The sequence below is a fragment of the Olea europaea genome, unplaced genomic scaffold, assembly GCF_002742605.1.
Source record: "Olea europaea var. sylvestris unplaced genomic scaffold, O_europaea_v1 scaffold1738, whole genome shotgun sequence".
NCBI lineage: Eukaryota > Viridiplantae > Streptophyta > Magnoliopsida > Lamiales > Oleaceae > Olea > Olea europaea.
Genome location: NW_019235091.1, coordinates 58,348 through 77,390, shown reverse-complemented (window position 1 = coordinate 77,390; position 19,043 = coordinate 58,348). Strand labels below are relative to the sequence as shown.

General features: G+C 34.8%; 1 protein-coding gene across 1 annotated transcript; it reads right to left on the bottom strand.

Moving 5' to 3' along the window:
* Positions 1–15,115: 15,115 nt before the first annotated feature.
* Positions 15,116–18,622, bottom strand: LOC111377890. The gene is made up of 10 exons (XM_023001041.1): positions 18,409–18,622; positions 18,097–18,316; positions 17,665–17,905; positions 17,479–17,620; positions 17,161–17,322; positions 16,758–16,817; positions 16,110–16,153; positions 15,838–16,044; positions 15,673–15,753; positions 15,116–15,454 (listed from the first exon to the last, which is right to left on the bottom strand). The coding sequence occupies exons 1-10, from the start codon at positions 18,620–18,622 to the stop codon at positions 15,116–15,118; spliced, it is 1,710 nt and encodes a 569-aa protein (XP_022856809.1).
* Positions 18,623–19,043: the final 421 nt, after the last annotated feature.

Sequence of the window (19,043 nt, the reverse complement as noted above, 5' to 3'; positions counted from 1 at the left end):
AATTAATCTTTAAAGAAAAATTCCAACTTCAAATCTATAAGTATCAATTTTTTGAAAAGAAAAAGAAAATAAAGACTAAACCGCATAGATTGAAGAGGAATGGAGCCTGAACAGTCTCTAGGCATTGGGAGGAGGAACAAGAATAGTGTGTTTGGTCATGAAAAATTTTAAGTGGGACAATAAGGGAAATATAGGAAGTGGATGAGTGGAATAATATTGGGGGAGATGATAAATATGAGTAAATATATTACAGCATTATTTTTATTTGTAACAAAACATTGTAAATGTATCACAATTAAAACACATTTTGAAAAATAAATCACAAATTATATATAGGCTAAAAAGTACAAATTTCCCTTATGTATTGGATATAATATGATAAAACATCCTTTTAGAAATAGTACAAAACGTCCCCATTTAAAATCATTAGTGAGGAATCATACTTGTGCGTTGCGAAAAATCTCCCTGTAAAATTTTTGTAGTGTGATCCACCCCCCTCCGTCCAATTCCATTAGTTTAACAATTGAAACAAAATTAAAAATTGCCAAATTAAAAAATAATTATTATTATTATAGTTATGTCTTAAACTTTTTATTTTTTTGCAAATTATACTCAATCTTTTAATATTCACCACTTATAATCTCAAGCCTTTAAAACTTTATTTTCATCCCCATCCTCGCCCATTCCATCCCACCCCACCCCACCCCACCCCATCAACTTGAATCAAGTAACGGTATTTGAATCCACTGCATATGTGTAAATGATTAACTTTTTATAATATTTAGCATGTGTTTGGCCCCCATTTTTATCTCATTTTCATTCTCTTTCTCTCTCCTATTTTCAACCACACAATCTTCTATAAAATAATACTACACACAAATTAAAAACTTTTCATTCTTTTTCAACCACACATTTTTCAAAAAAACATTATTCCATCCATTAAAATTAGTTAAGAATGGAGGCCAAACACATGCTTAATGGTTAGTTGATTCTTCCAAAATAATTTGAGGAATTAGTTGAGATGGACATCCCTCAATATGGTTTTGTTCAAAAAGTCTTTGACCAAATTCTTAAAAATAATAGAAATTTTAATTATTTATAAGTCTCAAAAGATCACTTTATCCTTCCCTTGTAAAAATAAATTAAAGAAGGTTGGGCTCTCATTCACGTTAGAAACCCGAATTCCCAATTAACAATTTTAGAAAATAAATCACTCCTTCAAATTCCCAAACAATTCTTCTTCAAGTCAAAAATCATCTCTTTTCCTTCTTCTGAGGCCTCGTTTTATAGAGTTTTAAAAGGGACTATTTTCTCTGTGAAGGGTTGAGGTTCGAAATCTATATTCTTCGTTTCAAAAAATTCAACGAGCTTACATTTGGAAAAATCAATGTAAGTTTTCAAACCAACAATGAGTTTCCTCTCTAGTGTTCAAACTGTGTTCAATTTCATTAGTGCATATTCTTCTCTTTCTTCTTCTTCATTTGAGATTTTTCCCATTTTTTAGGATTGTGAGGTGAAATTGTTTTGGATCAAAAACTACAAATTCGTAATCTTGTCGAATCCCTTTATAAAGTTTTCAAGTTTCTTAATCTGGACTCAATGAAATTCTATTCAAGATTATATACTTGGTTTTGCTAAGATCATTTCTGCAGTTTTTATTCAAGTTTTTTTTTTTTTTTTTTAATATTTGCATTGGAAATTCATATTGAGGATTGGTGGTTTTGGAGCTTTGGTTCATCACTTGGTGCATAGTAGATTCATTTTAGTAGGTTCTGTAATGATTTCTTGGTGAGTTCATTTCTTTTTTATTTTCTTAATTATGTGGTTTTGTATGTTTTATATAGTATACTGTTATTTGGTTCTATTAAAGGGAAAACGAATTCATTGAAAACCTTATGGCTATTTGTAGTTTAATTACTCCATGGACGTAACATTTGTAAGTATCTATCTACTTTATTGCTTCTGAAATTTGTTGAAGATTAATTTTTATTGTCAAATTTAGTGGTTTCTACTTAAGTCTAAGTTCAATTTTATCTTATTTTCTATCTACATATATGTATATATATGTGTGTGTTTTTGTATTGTAAACTACATATAACAAGTGAGAGCAGTTGACTTGGACAAATTTTTAGGCCGATAGGATGGAGAAGTGGGAAAATTAGTTGAGATTTGTAGAAGCCCGAGAAATAAAATGAAATTATGCTATTATTTTGTGATGATCTAGCACCACAAGTCTAGACTATTTAAGAAACAAGTTATGGAAGCTCAACCCATTTAAGATGATGAAAGCCCAAGCTATAAGTTAATTAAAAGTCCAACAATTTAAGAGATTAAGTTTAAATAAATTTGATTACAATGATTTGATAAATAATTGAGTTGCCTCAATGGTCATCTACATGGTATTCATATAGGCAACCCAAGTTCGAATCATCGTGTAGATGTTTTTATAAAACTTTTTAAATTAATTAATTTTTTACGGCTTATAAACTCTTCAAATTCTTAGTCAAATACCAAATTTAACAAATCTAATGATAATACAACTTCCACATTTAGTTTTTTATTAAAAAAGAAGATTACAAGAAGAGTAAGGTCATTTTTTTCACTATTCTCCTCCTCAAATCCAAATTTACTCTTATTTTCTCTAAAAAAAATATTTCATGTCAAATTAAACTTGAGGGAATAACAAAGTGAGAAGAAGAAAGGCTTTCTACATATTTTGTTCTTTTATATCCAAGAAAATTCAAGGTAAGTAGAGGTGCAAATGTTTATTTCATTTTCAAATTATGATTTTTTGATAAATTTTGAATGAAATGGTACCTCAAGGTACAGTGCTTTGGCACTACAACAGTTTGAATGATTATTCTCCGATTCTACATGTTATGATGATACTATAGTAATTGAATTTTGTCGAAAATCCATCTACGTGCGGCGGTATAAATCTATAGTTCGAAATTTCTAATTTGATAAGGAAATGCACCGATGATATCTATTGAGTTTCAAACTCATGAATCAATTCCCTTCCTACAGGTTGAACGGATTTCCTTAGGGCATGGATGATGCAACATGTTATGGAAGAAGCCGGTGATTTAATAATTTTAATTTGATCATGAAATATTTACACTTGTCTCTTTTTATATGGATTTCTATGAACGTCATATGTGCAACTATTCTTAGATTTTTTTTTTCATGAATAAGTTATATTTAAAAGTAGATATGTGTTATAGAAGTTAATTTACAAAACACCGTTTACAAACAAAAAAAAAAAAAAAAAGGGAAGTGTTAGCAAATTAAAAAGTATTGATGTCTTTTAAAAATTTCTGTTTCTGTCTTGAATTTAAAAATTAATAACTCACTCGTTATTTGGAATTTGTAGACAAAACCAATGGCGCTAGATAACAACATAGGTTAGCTACTGAATAAACTTGGAATAGTGTCAATCCGATGTTGGTAGAATTTTATATGTCACATAAGGTAAACTGCACTGGCCAGTGTTGCTATTTTTCATCTTCTACTTTGACTTCAAAAATTCATAATTCAAACGTTTCTTGGAATTTTTGGATGAAATCAATTGAATTTGATAGTCTCATGGATTAGCTACTGGACAAATTTGAAATCATATGGTTTTGATAGCTGTGGAATTTTCTATGTCATTTTAAGTGAACTACAGTAGTTTACCTTTCAACCGAGTCACTATTGGGTGTTGAAAAATATTTTAATACCTCATATGATGCCAACGGAAGCTAATTTTTGACTATATCATCTTATAAGGAGTTTCCTACTTTATACTAAAATTTGATGAAGTTTCAAGATCGATTGCTATGCAAACAAATTTATTTTGATACTTACCCTATGAGATAGAAAAAGAAAACAACTTGTTTAGTTAGTGTTAGCGGGATTTTGAGAAATATTTTAACGCCTCATGTGTCACCGACGGAAGCCAAATTTTGGATATATCTCTTTCACGATGCTCGGAAGTTCTGTTTTATGTCTTTCTGGGGGAAAATGGAATGAAAGAACATGTTGCAATAAATAAAACATACATGATTGCTTGTTGAAACCAAGGACGTGTAAATTTATCCACTGCTGTGTTTATTTCATTTGTTTTGGTTCTTTTATTCTTAGAAAAATAAACAGTAAACATCTTTGGAGAAGATGAAGAGAGAATGGGGAAGGGTTTCTACTTTTGTTTTTTCCATTCTTTTTTTTATTTTCCGGCTTTTGTTTGTTGAGCTCTCCACTATAGAATTTTATGATTTGTGATTTTTATTATCTTTAATGATTAGACTAATCAAAAATGTTATTCGATATTAAGTTTGTATGAAGGAGCAGCTGCCCCAGTGGCATTTGTCTCCCAGCACGTTCATACAAGAAACACATCCTCACTGTACACATGGTATCTTTATACTCCCATCGAGTATTTTGAAAGATGTCGATTTTTACACGAATTGTTTGTTTCATAAATAATTACTAACTCAAGAAATATACTACCTTTTTAAGTGTCTTTCTATTTTTATGATGAACCAAGTTACTGTGAGAAAAAGATTACAAAGTATGAAAATATAGTTGCTTGAGAGTTGGATCTATTGGGTTTGGCCCGTACTTCTGAATACACATTCCTCATGTTTGCATTCCTGGTTGGGAACTATTTTAACGTTAATTCTCTTCTTTTTCTTTATTTCTTTCACTTTGTTATGCCCTTTTTTTCTTCATTTATAACATTATGTAGCATTTGAGTAATCATCTTGGAATATTTCCCAACAGGAGGGTACAACACCCTTGAACCTATATGCTGAGGATGAATTTCATCATTCTCCTCGAGCTGGGGTTGGAGGTGCAAAAGAATTACAAATTTTGCTCCATTAAAATATATGCTGGATGATCATAATAATCTCGTAGTTTCCTCTTTCACTTTTTTGACGTTTTATTGCTTTGTAAAAGATTTTATTGCATTATCTTTGGTCTAATCAACGAGTTTTGTAGGTTTTGAAATTGTTAAACAGAGCAAGAAACAGAGGGTTCTCTTATGCCTTATACCTTGATTCGATGAATAAGCGATATATTGAAGAGTTCTTTTCTTGTAATGTCTTTATTTTGAAGGTATTCAACTAATCACATTTCGTACTGATTAATACGATATATTTCTTCAAGGAAACTGAGGTTTATTTTCTTAAATTACTTGGTGGTCGTACTCAGATTTACAAGTAATTACTAAAATCATATAATTCATCGACTTGTATCATATGTATCCAAAAAAAATTCCTTATAAAGGGAGGATAATCTCATTTTTCTTCAGATTTCCTTTTTGCGAACCCTAAGTCCATCTTCCACTTTCTTTATACCTAAAGTAACTTCCTTTTCCACTTTTACTTTTCTTGAAATTCAATTAGTTTGTAGATCCTTTCAATCTAAATGTATAACGTGATTATTGTCTTCATCATCTTCTAGTCAAGAAATTTTAGATTCATCTCCTTCCATATCAAACAAAATTGAAAATGATAGTAGGAGAGGAAAGGAAAGGAGTCGACTGACCCATCTTTCGATGGATTGACCGGTAGGCACCCTAGTCGACCGACCAGCCTCTCTCTAGGGGATTGATCAAACCCCTCAGGGTGATGATCCAGTCCATTTTCATGACCGGCCATTTTGTTCCATTTCTCTCAAAAATCACATTGGTTCTTTCAAATCTCCAAATCTTAACTTTGAAATTGGACAAGATCGGACGTGTCAGGTAGTAATTCTTGATATTCTAAAGGGACCTAGCTCATACAACCATCCAACCAAATTGGATCAATTACTTGATAGGTATACTCGCGTTGACGATTATATATATAGAACCTACAGGTCTAAGGAAGAACTTCCCAGCTCAAATCTTAGCGAAATCGCTATGTATAAAGATTAGTTTGATGGAGGTTTGAGGTTTTCTCTTTATGCTTTCTTCATTTCAATGTTTAATCAATTCCATCTTACCCCCAGTCAAATAAATCCCGATGCCTAGAGGAAAGCGCTATACTTTTTGTACTTTGCCTTAGTGAAAAGATGGTGCCTTCCATCGACTATTCAGGTGCATATTTTAATTACACAACTTACTCCATTATAACGCATTTGTCTATTTACCCATTAGGGTTTCTCTTAGTATTCCTAAGTATAGAAATTCTAATAGTGGATGGAAGTCTCGATTATTCTTCGTTCTACTTTCCGAAGGCGAATTTCCTTTCACTACTTATTGGAGAGTTTCCCAAATGTACCTTTTCAATAGTCACGTGAGCCTGGGACTCTTGAACTCTCAAATACAACAGTTGACCCCTACCACTTCTTGCATCTCTCCTATCTCAAGTTTTGACAATGAGGAAGATGTTGATATTGAGAACCAGTCAACTTATAGGTAGGCTTTTATTTTCTTACCGTGCATATCTTCATTTACTTTTCTTGATCATGCAAGCTTTACCTGTCAGAGTAAGTCACGTTTGAGTTGAAGGCTCTCGAGGACGACAAGATCAAGGAAGCGAGCAACTTCAAGGAAAAAAATTCAACCTTGAAGAAGTCTCTCGATGCTATGGAAGCTCGTTATAAGGAGATGGAGTCATGGATCAATGAGCAGAAGTCTCGAGTCAGTGAAGAGGAAAAAGGAGATTGATAATTGCGCTCTTCGCTAGCCCGTGCTTGAATTGATGCCTTAGAGTGATTCAAGGATTCTTTAGAGCATATTAAGGACATGAACACATATGGGAAAAATGATGGCAGCCTCTATCGTTCTTACTAAAGAATGGGTGGCTGTTGGGCATCCATCTATCGATCTTTTCAACTATGATCGATTTCTGTCACAGGATGGAAAGAAGAAAGAGGCAGCTAAGCAAATTAAGACATTCAGATACACAAGTGCACCACGAAGAGAGGGTAAAGGGACCTCGCACTCCAAGTGATCTAGTTTGTAACTATTCACTTGTGTTTTTCATTATTATTTCTTTTCATTATCCGATTGCTTAGTAATTTTTCTTGGATCGAGATGTGGACATCATCCCTATTTTGCATCGATTGTCGTTGATTTCTTTCTCAAAAAATGATTCAGTTTGACATAGAATCAATTTTTTTTTTTTATCTACAAGAGAAAACATTATGCTCCCATTTGGAAATGAGTGGTTAAAAAAGAAGGAAAAATTTTCGATTTGCATGTAATATTATTTTATGGAAGATTATGTGGTTGAAAATAGGAGAGAGAGAAATAGAATGTAATAAAATATAATTTAATGGGGATCAAACAGGGGCTATATTGGCATGTCAAATTGCTCACCAAATATGCAGAGTTAGGCCGTATTTTTTCACACAACTCTTCTGCTTGATTGCACAATAGTCAATGGGTGCATCGACCAAGCCTACGACCGACTGCATAGTGGTGGGCCATCAATCGTTATATGGTCGACTGGTGTGTGGTCGTCCTCTATATGGTCAACATATGCATACGCACAAACCTTTATACAGTCGTCGATTATTTGGCCTAGATAGCAAACCTTGGTTCTCCAATTTCAATTGATGATTTTTGGCTTTTAATCGACATTCGATTTATTGCTCATCAACTAGTCTTTTGAATACTTTTGAAGTGTACAATGTGAGGTCTAGCGTTCACGGGACCTAACCATTTTTAGTTTTGAAAACTCACCATTAGACTGTAGAGATATTTTAAGCTAATCAATTTTTTGGTTTTGTTACTTACTGCTCTCTATTAAGTAATCTAGCAGTATAGAGCATAAGATCTAGTGATTTGGAGCTTGGCCATTTTTTGGTTTGAAAGCCTATTTTTTTATTTTGTTGCTCATCACTATTCGTCAAGCAATGTGAGAGTGTAGAGCACGAGGTCAAGTGATTTTGGGCCTTACAATTTTTTGCTTTTGGAAGCTCGTCACTGGACCGTAAAGCAATTTCAAGCTAACTAATTTTTTGATTTTGTTGCCCACCACTATCATCGAGCAACCTAGAAGGTTTGATGAGTAAAGTTTGTAGCCTTTGTTTCAATCAATCGTAAATCAAATTCTCATATTGACATATAACTTGCTTGGATTTGGAGACTTAGTAGGCTCAATAGGAAGTCCCTGCTAGGTTGGAAATTATCTACCGCTATCTAGGCTTTTCATTAAATAATAGCAATAATTACAATAGTGTTTGTCTGTAGCAAGCATTATATTAGAGAAACTGATAAAACATCCTACAGGCTATATAAGCAAGGAAAATTAGGCATTACATTAAGAAAACTAATAAAACATCCTAACAACTATATTTACAAAAAATATCATATAATTTGAACTTTTTGCTTGCTGGCCTATTGATGCTACTCTTGAGATGCTCGATATTCCACGGTCCGCCTAGTGGTTTTCCTTTCAAGTTTTTTAGGTAGTAGGCTCCCTTTCCAAGGCTGCGATCACCTCGTACGATTAGGGCTGTCAATGGATTGGATTTTAATCCGAATCTGATCAAATTAATGGGAGATAGATTTAGGGTTTCAGTCTGATAATTCGATTGAGATCCGAATCCGATAATCCGTTAACTAAATGGAACAAATATGGATATAGGTTGATCCGATCCGATAACAATTCGATACAATTTATTATAATAATATAATATATTTTATATATTATATCATAATATAGTAAACATAATTTTTTCCATTTTGAAAATTATATTATGCTTTACACATAATTTTCAAATAATAAATAATATTAGATAATAGTATAATATTGTTAATTGAAATATGCGAAGAGATTTAATTTTTTTATTAATTAAAATAAAATAAAAATAACTATAGTAGTTCATTTTATAACATCAAAAGCTAATAATTAATATGTCCAAAAATAATTTACATTGTTTAAATTGATATTATTTGTGATTATAATCTTGTTGAGGTTATGATTTTTAATGAAAATAATAAAATAAACTAGTAACACTTAGAATTGATAATTGACTAGTATCCCACATTGAAATATTACTAAAATGTTGGAAAATGAGCATTCATTAAAAAGCTAGTATCCCACATTAGAAGATTATTATTCCAAGAAAAATCTCATTTAAAAAAGGAACAAAAGGAGCATCGTTTGAATAAAAAATTGATTTGGGCCTTTTAGTATAATAGGTGAGCCCATCAAGATAGTTTAAAATATTTTTTGGGAAAAAAAATCATATTACCCGAAAAAATGGTAGAAAAAAATTCGGATCGGATATTCAAAAACATAGCAAATCAAATATGGATTTAACAATCAAATATCCGTTGAATTATCGGATCGGATTGGATAAGATAATAATTTTTAACGGATTGGATCCGGGCAGATCCACTCCATATCTAATCCATTTACAGCCCTACGTACGATCCTTCCTAATTTGGCTCGAGCTTAGGTGGAAGGTGCAATGCTACTGTTTCTTTTCTTAGTACGAGATCTCCTGGTTGAAAAACATTGTCCTAACCCTACAATTAAAGTATTTAGCAACTTTCCTCTTATAAGCCGCCATCTTCATAGCTGTTTTTTTTCTCTCACCACTTTAATAGATCAAGTTCCGTGTCGAGCTGCTTGACTTTCATTCTACCAATTTTGTTTAGGATTTCCACATGTCAATGACTTCTATTCCAAAAGATAGCTTAAAAGGTATTTCTCCCATTGGTTTTTGTGGGGTCATGTGATATGCCCATAGCACATTAGGCAATTCATCTGGCCAAAGCCCATTTTCTTTTCCAATCTTGTCTTTAAATCCACAATATTGTCCGATTTGTTACCTCCACCTATCCATTAGATTGAGGGTAAGCAACGAAAGTGAGTTTGTTGTCTTTGTGAGAACTTGTATTAAAAGCTTTGAAGCTGTGGTTGTCAAATTATCTACCATTGTCGGTGATACAACTCTTGGTATGACAAACCTACATATAATATTCTTTCACATGAAACTCTGTACCTTAGCTATCGAGATTGTAGCCAATAATTTCGCCTTAACCCGTTTGCTAAAATAATCAATGACTACCCACAAGAAGAGGCTAGGGCTTTTCTCCCTTGTTGTACCTCAAGCGTGAAAATTAATAATTTTGTTGTAGAGGACTTAAAAGAAAAATGTAAAAAAAAATTCCACAAAATGTACTAGAAAAAAGAAGAGGCCATACATGGCACGCTGATGAAGTATTTATAGACACCTTCTGCCATGTAACTGCTAAGCGGCTATTTTTCATGTATCTAATGCAACATGCCCACTAACTATGTGGTTTTCATCTCCATACTCAGATTGGGTAATGGGGTAAGTGATAATCGTTAAGCGTTTTTTGATTTGTAGTATAATTACAAGCCCAATCATGACTCATGTAGGATAGTCCTTGTAGGAGACGTGTGTCAAAGTATTTGGATAGGGTTGAGTCCAAAGTTTATATGAATCCTTTTTTAGGTTAAGAACTGCCTTATTAGGTTTGACCAAAGGACGGGCCCGAAGATGTCAAGCCTTCCAACAACTATCACAGTCGAGGACTTATCTCGAGGATGTCTCATAAAAACTTGTCATCATCTTGTGAGGGCATAGCTCGAGCATTCACACTGCTCGAGGACTAAGGCTCGAGCACATTGTGATCGAAACAAGGAGAAAGGTCACCTTGAAACCTCAGGATCAAGGCTTGGAAATGACATATATATAGCTCATCATTGGCCCTCGTGCATTCGCTTATGAGATTGAGGTTGACGACGAATTCTTAGGGTCAAGATGCATTGAGCTCAAGATGGCGATGTAGGGGTCGCCCATATATGTAAATTGATGGAAAGGTGTTGAGATGATAATGGGACGAGCATGAGCAATCGCAGTAAAAAAAATGGAGGTTGCCTAGATAAATAACACGTGGCATGGGTTAATGGCTAGGATTGATTTGACTGTTGTTCTTCCCCAAAGTCCTATAAATACCCCTTTATCTCCTTTATTTTTCACTTTTTACTCTCTGTGAATCCTTTTTTTTGAGATCGAAGTCGAGTTAAAAGTTCGAAATTTTCCTTTGAGCGTCGGGTAACTAAGGTAAGGCTCCAGACTTTTAAGTTATACTTTTTAGTTTTAAATTAAAAAAAATGTTACGGTAGTGAGAGTGACCAAGGATTTGAGGGCTTCGATGGTTCCAAGGACGATGGGATATAGTTGATCCCCATGGCCATTCCTTTAGATGCTCGACCTAGGGAGTAAAAAGATCTCGAGCTTAAGTACCCTGATGTCCCTTGTCAGTTTAAAGAGCACTTTAGCAATACAGGCGGCAAGGAAGTTTAGGCTCATGCCTTATAATGACTGTAGGGCTCCTAACCCCGAAGCTAGGATGGTTGGGGCTCGGGATGGTGAGTTTGTCATTTTTAGGGATTCTTTGAAGGCTGGGTTTTGGTAGCCTATGCATCCATTTTTTTTTCTGGTCAAGCATTCTATGTGCCCACGGCAACTAGTGCCTAATGCTTGGAGAATGAGTATTTATTTCTTCACTGCCTATAGATACCTAGGTATTACTCCCTACCTCGACCTATGTAGAGTGGTGTTCAACCTAAAATAGCTCCGACGCTTTACTTGTTTTGCCTATCTTTCTTCTCAAGATGGGTTTAAGGTCCTGAGGATGCCTAGTTCACTGAAGGGGTAAAAGGATAAATGGTTTTACGTTATAGCTCGAGATCTCGATCTTTCTTTTTGGCCTTTATGGAAAATCTCAGACATAGCAAAGTTTTGTGAGGAATAGGCCTACTTCGAAACTTTAGAGAGAGATAGGCAGATGTTAGAGAATCTCGAGTTTTGGTGTATAATTTGGCTGATATCATCAAGGATGACATCCTCGACCTTGCAAGCGTGAAAGACCTTGAGGGTAGGAAATTTAACATCTATTAATATGTTCCTTTTTAGCTTGGTCTTCTGCTCGTGTCTAACACTTGTGTTTTTGCACAATATGACTTTTGATCCTTCAGCTCTCCATTGGGCCGTAAGCTCGAAATCTAAAGAGCCCCAGGTCAAAGCTCCTGGTCAAAAAAAGGGAAAGAAGAGGCCTTGGGTGGTTACCACAGACCTTTCATCCGGGCCCAAGAGAATCATTAGCTCAGGCCCCCTGCACCGAGCCTTGTTTTACCTCGACGACTAGCGAGCTCTCTCCGACCTCCTTCTAGTTCTCCATAGTCTCTTTCTCCTTACACATTGGAGGTTGTTGACCTTGAGCATGATTTTGTACCTCCAATGGCCTTAGTCATCAAAGACTTCGAGCGCTGCCATCTTATATCGAGCATCGTGGCAAAGTACAAAAGTGATGTGGGGTTCAACGAGGGCATGAAGGCCCTTGAGCTTCTCACTTTAAACATAATTCTCGATCTCTTTATATGGCAATTTGCATATTTTCTCATTCTTATGCTCATTATTTTATGTTTTCCAGACCCTTAGTATTGCCTAGGGCCTATCACTGCAATGGATGGATGAGTCCCATAAGATGGCAGGTTTGGTCGAAGCTGTTGAGCTTGGGGATAAGAAATTCGTCGATGCTAAGATTTTTTGAGCTCTGATTATGAAAGAAAGCAATGATTCAGAGGGCTTAAAAACGTGTGCCAAACAAGTTCCATAAGTGTCCGCATCAGAATAGGAATTTGGGATTTTGCCCTCGAAAAATCCCCATGCAGCCGCATGGTTATTAGCCATACGACCACATGGTTCAACCAAAATGGCCCTAGAAGTTCTCGGAAGGCAGCCATACAACCACATGGTTGTCACCATTTCCTCCGCCAGATAGCTTCCAGTATTTTGGCTATACTTTCTCTCCTGATATCTGATTGAGACGATTCAAGTTGCGTTCGAAAGATAAGACGAAGGGCTACAACTTTGCTTCCAATTTGATCATCTTCTATGTCAAAAAGGGGTTCCAATATGAGGCTGAAAATCGATGTGTAACTTTTTCGATTGAGAATTGATTTGTGAAGATGTTATGACCATATTTCACTTCTTTTGACTTTTAATTGTGCCCAATTGATCCTTAGCATTCTTGAATCATCATTTCATCTCCCATCTCATCTATGAATTATTTGTAACTTGGTCCCTGAACTTTCACTTTCTTCCACTTTGCCTCTTTTTACTCATTTCTTCCAAATTTCAACATTTTCCATCAAATGGAGACCTACATCAAAACATAAGAGTAATGAGTGCATTTTGATGTTAAATAATCATATGAATGCAACAATTAAGAGGATGTCATATTTTACACTCTTATCCCATCCCCCAACTTGCTTATTGCTAGTCCCTAGCAATTCAATATAGAACAAGCAAAGGAATGATTAGATTGTGATACAAATGAAATTATTAATTTCCAACTTAACTGCAATTCATGCTCTTTTCAAACTCAACACCACAAAAACTTAACAATGTCATGATCATCAAGATATCAAAAACACTTACCAAATGTGTGAGTATGTGTGAAGCTATAGCCATCTTACGACCAACCCTAACACATGCAACATCAAGTATGTCTCAAGCTGAAGGTTTAGCTCCACAACTCACGAGTATCAAAGTGTTTAGTGCGATTTTCTCTCTATGGAGTTGAGAAAGGGATACACTCAGAATTTAGAGGCTTAAATGTTTATGAATGAGCTACAAGCGAACATTGATTTATGATAGGCATACTGTCAAATGAAAATTCATCATTTTCTTACCACAATCATACTTAGGATCAAAATAATCAATATAAAGGATTGTAATGTGGTTTGGGTTAGGCTGTATGAAAATGAGGATATAAAGATTCAAGGACTTCCAAGCATGTAGTTAGGCACCTCATCAAGCATCTCAATAAATTACATCTTTTGATCAATACACTCTTCAATATTTCAACACCAAAATTAATCATTTTTTATCTCTTTTTTTGTCTTTTTTTGTCTTTTTGTGTTTTTTTAGGGGTGTTTTGCTTGAGCACATACTAACTCTTGTTATTTTCTTGCTTCTATTTTTCACAAATAAGCATTCAATACTTACTACATGCTTGAAAATAAAAAGTTGGGTAAATACATGGATAGATTATACTCTAATGTGGAGAAGTATGTATAACATGTGTATTTGAAGAAAAGGCTATACATGTGTGTATGGCTCAACATGGCTACTAGGGGTTGTAATTATTGAAAAAGGAGGCTTGAAAGGCTTAAATGTTAATCTTAAATTGACCTTCATTATTTTCTAAGTAACTTACCATCTTACCACAAACCATATATTCTCAAAAGAGTTTCCAATTCACAAAATCAATGAATGCTCATTGCTATTTTAGTGCAAGGTGCCTCTCGATCCTCATTAACTCTAACAAGAAAACTTCAGCAAGAAACTACTCTAACTATATGTGTTAAACCACTATCTTACTATAAGGCTTGTATGAGCAAAAAGATTCAGCAAATGTCTCAACATCCAAACAAATTAAACAACATTAATTTCTAGTAGCATATATTGTCATTCAAGAACATGTAGTGAGTTAGGGACTTAAAACAATTTAGACCAAAATTCCATGTAAATCATGCAATTCACAACAAAATTTAAGTTAAACTCTCCCTCCAACTAAACATTGCATTGTCCTCAATGCAAAAACACGTTTGCCAAATAAAGGTAAAGAAAAATGTCACCTTGAGTGCCGAAGTGAATCACATGAGCTGAAGTATAGGATGCCTGAAAGTCTCCAATGGAGAGAGTGATGCAGAAAATGAAAATAAACTAAAAAAATAAAATGTAAAAACGCTAAAAATTTTGAAACTAATGTACAGAAACACAAAATGAAAAAGTACTTGAAGTGTGTCATGAGTACTAAACCGGGTCTGCAAGAGGAATTTCTTCCAATGTAGACACTTATTGCCCATAGAGTATTTTAAGTCTCTATCCATTCACTTTGAATACCCTACCATCATTAGGGTCTTCAATTTCAACATCCCCATTTTTCAAAAGCTCGTATTACCACAAAGGGGCAAGTCCACCTAGAGCGGAGTTTTCCCGAGTGCTTGTGAAGTCTAGAGTCATACAAGTACACTTTCTGGTTTGGCTCAAAAGTTTTTTCTCAAAATGTTTTTATCATGAAATGCTTTCATTTTTGACTTGTAGATTCTAGAATTTTCATACGCATCATTTCTTAACTCCTCTAACTCACTCAATTGAAAGAAATCTTAAAAGATGTACGATAAGCCCAAAGTAAATCATTCAGTCTCAACGACCAATCATTACGATTAGGGTTCACCGTCTTTTCCAAAATTTGTTTAATTTTCCTATTAGCCAATTCTATTTGTCCACTAGTTTGTGGGTGATAAGAAGTGGAAATTTTATGAATCACCCCATACTTTTTCATTAGTGCCTCAAATAAACGATTGCAAAATTGTGTGCCTCGATCACTAATGATAACATGTGGTGTACCAAATTGAGAGAAAATATTTTCTTTCAGGAATTTAACAACCGTTTTATTGTCATTGGCTCTACAAGCAACCGTCTCTACCTACAAGTAGTCTACAACCACAATGATGTATAAATAGCCAAAAGAGGTGGAAAGGGTCCCATAAAGTCAATGCCCCAACAATCAAACACTTCAATTACCAAAATGGGATTTAAAGGCATCATAATAGGCAGGGAATAGCACCTAGTTTTTGACACCTCTCACAAGATCTACAATAGGTATCAGTGTCTTTAAATAAGGTGGGCCAATAAAAACCATACTGCAAACTTTTTGTAGCAGTCTTTTTCATAAAAGTGGCCCCCACAAGTTTGGGTATCGCAAAAATCAAGTACACTGGGTATCTTCTCATCAGGAACACATCATGTCAATATTTGATCGGGGCAATACTTAAATAAATAAGGGTCATCCCAATAAAAGTTACATACATCAACCAAGAATTTTCTCTTATCCTGTGCACTCCACTCCTTTGGAATTTCACTTAGATTCAAGTAATTCACAATATTAGCAAACCATGATAGAGAAGAGATAGTAAATAAATTTTCATCAGGAAATTCATCTCTAATTGGCAAGGTGTTTGAGTTATCTTCAAAAGTCAGCTTTGACAGATGGTCTGCTACAACATTTTCCACTCCCTTCAAGAATCTTTGATAATAATGTCAAATTTCTGAAAAAGTAAGATTCAACGTATTAGTCTTGCCTTAGCATCCTTCTTTCCAAGAAGGTGCTTAAAGGCTGCATGATCTGTGAAAATAGTAATGGAAGAGTCAATCAAATAGGATCAAAATTTATCAAGCGCAAAGACTATCGGTAGTAATTCTTTTTCAGTAGTGGAATAATTCATTTAAGCACTATTTAGAGTTCTACTAGCATAGTAAATCACAAAAGGTTTACCTTCTTTTCGTTGCCCTAGAACAACACCTACCGCAAAGTCACTAGCATCACACATAACTTCAAATGGCAATGTCCAATCAGGTGCTTGAATTATGGGTGCGAATGTGAGTCTACCAATCAACAATTCGAATGCATTTTGACATTCAAGTGTCCATTCAAAAGTCAAATCTTTGTTTAGCAAGTTACATAGGGGTCTAGATATAAATGAGAAATTTTGTATAAACCTTCTATAAAAAACTGTATAACCAAAAAAATGATCTAATGTCCTTTACTATCTTAGATGTAGACAATTTAGAGATTAATTCAATTTTTGACTTATCTACTTCTATCCCTCTTGAAGAAATAACATGCCCTAAGACAATACTGGAAGACACCATGAAATAACATTTTTCTCAATTCAAAAATAAGCCTTTTTCTTCACATCTAGCCAAGAATCTTTTCAAATTTAACAAACATGCATCAAAGCGGGTCCCAAAGATAGTCAAGTCATCCATAAAAACTTCTATGCAATCATCTACCATATCACTAAACATACTCATCATGCATCTTTGAAATGTGGCAGGGGCTTTGCAAAATCCAAATGACATTCTACGAAATGTACAGGTACCAAAATGACATGTGATGTGGTTTTTTTAGTCTTCTAAAGGAATCTCAATTTGATAGTATCCTGAATAGCCATCTAGAAAACAGTAAAAGGGATGTCCAGCCACACGTTCAAGTATTTGGTCCAAAAAGGGAAAGGAAAAATGGTCATTGTGAGTGGCAGTATTTAACTTCTTATAATCATTGCACATGCACCAACCAGTTACCGTTTTTGTAGGGAACAATTCACCTATTTCATTTTTTACTATAGTGACCTGACTTCTTGAGGACTATCTGTGTAGGGCTAACCCATTTACTGTCTGCAGTTGGGTAAATGATTCTTGCATCTAGCAATTTAAGTACCTCATTCTTTACCACTTTCTTCATTGTGGGGTTTAGCCTACATTGTGGGTCTCTCCTAGGATTAGCCCTTTCCTCTAGATGAATCCAGTGGGAACAAATTTAAGGACTAATATCTTTGATGTCGGTTATGGTCCATCCTAATGCAGATTTGTGTTCATTCAAAATGCTTAATAGTTGTTTACATTGTAATACATCCAATTCTGACGAAATAATAACAGGAAAGGTATCACCTGGTCCAAGGAACACATGTTTTAGTCCTGTAGAAAGTTGTTTCAATTCTGGCCTAAGGCTTTCAATAATTGATGGTTTCTGTCCTCCAGTCCTTTTTGGCAATTCCTCAAACTTGGGCTGCCATGATGAAGTCCTATGATCCTACAATTTGCAAAAACAGCAAAAATGTTAGCATACTTGTCAACATCGAAACCACATGAAATTTCAGAATTTAGGAAAAAAGAGTTCAAAGGATCAGAATCAATTATTGTGGATGCTTCCTCCTGGGTGAATGCATCAATCATGTAGGTTTGATGGCATTCATCATCCTCCGTAGGTTGTTTGGTGATATGGAAAATATTAACTTTTAGAGTCATATTTCCAAATTTCAGCTTCCTCAGGCCATTTCTGCAATTGATAAGAGCATTAGCTATAGCAAGGAAAGGTCTACGAAGTATAATAAGAATTTAGAGTTAAAATTCACCTCAACCTTCACATCTCGTACCAAGAAATCAACGGGGTAGTAAAATTTATCAAGCTGAACTAACACATCCTCAACTACTTCCCTTAGTCGTATGGTAGACCAGTCAGCTCATTGTAGAACCACTGAGGTGGGTTTCATCTCTCCTAGAACTAACAACAAGTATATAGCATAAGACATGAAGTTGACACTAGCTCCTAAATCAAGAAGGGCTAGTACAAACTTACGGTTCCCAATGACATAAGAAATGGTAGGACAACCAGGGTCCTTATACTTTGGTAGGATCTTTTGTTCTATCACAGCAGTTACTTGCTCAGTCAAGAAGGCAGTTTTTTTTATATGATGCTTCCTTTTTACAGTGCATAAGTGCTTAAAGACTTTAGCATTTGTAGGAACTCTAGAGATCACATTTAAGAGAGGCAAATTGATTTTGACTTGTCTGAGGTATTCTAGATTTCATTATACTGACCTGTTGATTTTGAAGTAGACTTGAGAGCTTGAGGAAAAGGTATTCTAGCTAGATTTTCCACTACTTCCTCACTAGGACTGGTCTCATTAGGCTCACTTGGCTCTTTTTCATTCTCTCTAGGTAGAGCGGTTGGTTCTACAACCTTCCCTGATTTAGTGGGTATGACATTCGCTTCCTTAAAATTGGTATCTTCATATCCTGAGGTTTGTGCCATGTGCTACCCTTTTGGGTTCAGCTCACTACAACTAAGGCATTGGTTAACTTAGACATATAATTCTTTATCTCTTTGTTTTCCTCGACTACCTAGGTAATCATAGTTTCAAACTTTTGTTTGTTTTGCCTTGTACCTCGATGAATGCATATAGGTGGTCTTCAAAGGAATTCCTAGAGGAAATGGGTTGATGTGGGGGTGCATTGTAAGCTCGAGTTTGTCGGGCATGTTGTTGGTTCTCAGATTTCCAGCTAAAGTTGGGATGATTCGGCCACTCTGAGTTATAAGTCTCGGAGTAAGGGGTGTAGGGCTTTTGATAGATTCCTAAAGCATTACAGTGTTCATCATAAAGTTCGCTCATCTCAGTATACGTAGTACACTCTTGTGCTGGATGATCCGTGCCACCACACACAAAATAAAACCC

Excerpts from the sequence above, each read along its gene's own strand:
- LOC111377890 (XM_023001041.1), bottom strand. The coding sequence starts at position 18,622 with ATGGCACAAACCTCAGGATATGAAGATACCAATTTTAAGGAAGCGAAT. Across the intron at positions 16,045-16,109 it reads TTGGAAAGAAGGATGCTAAG|GGAGTGGAAAATGTTGTAGC; the intron begins GCAAGACTAATA and ends AGATTCTTGAAG. Across the intron at positions 15,754-15,837 it reads AGAGAAAATTCTTGGTTGAT|ATACCCAGTGTACTTGATTT; the intron begins GTATGTAACTTT and ends CCTGATGAGAAG.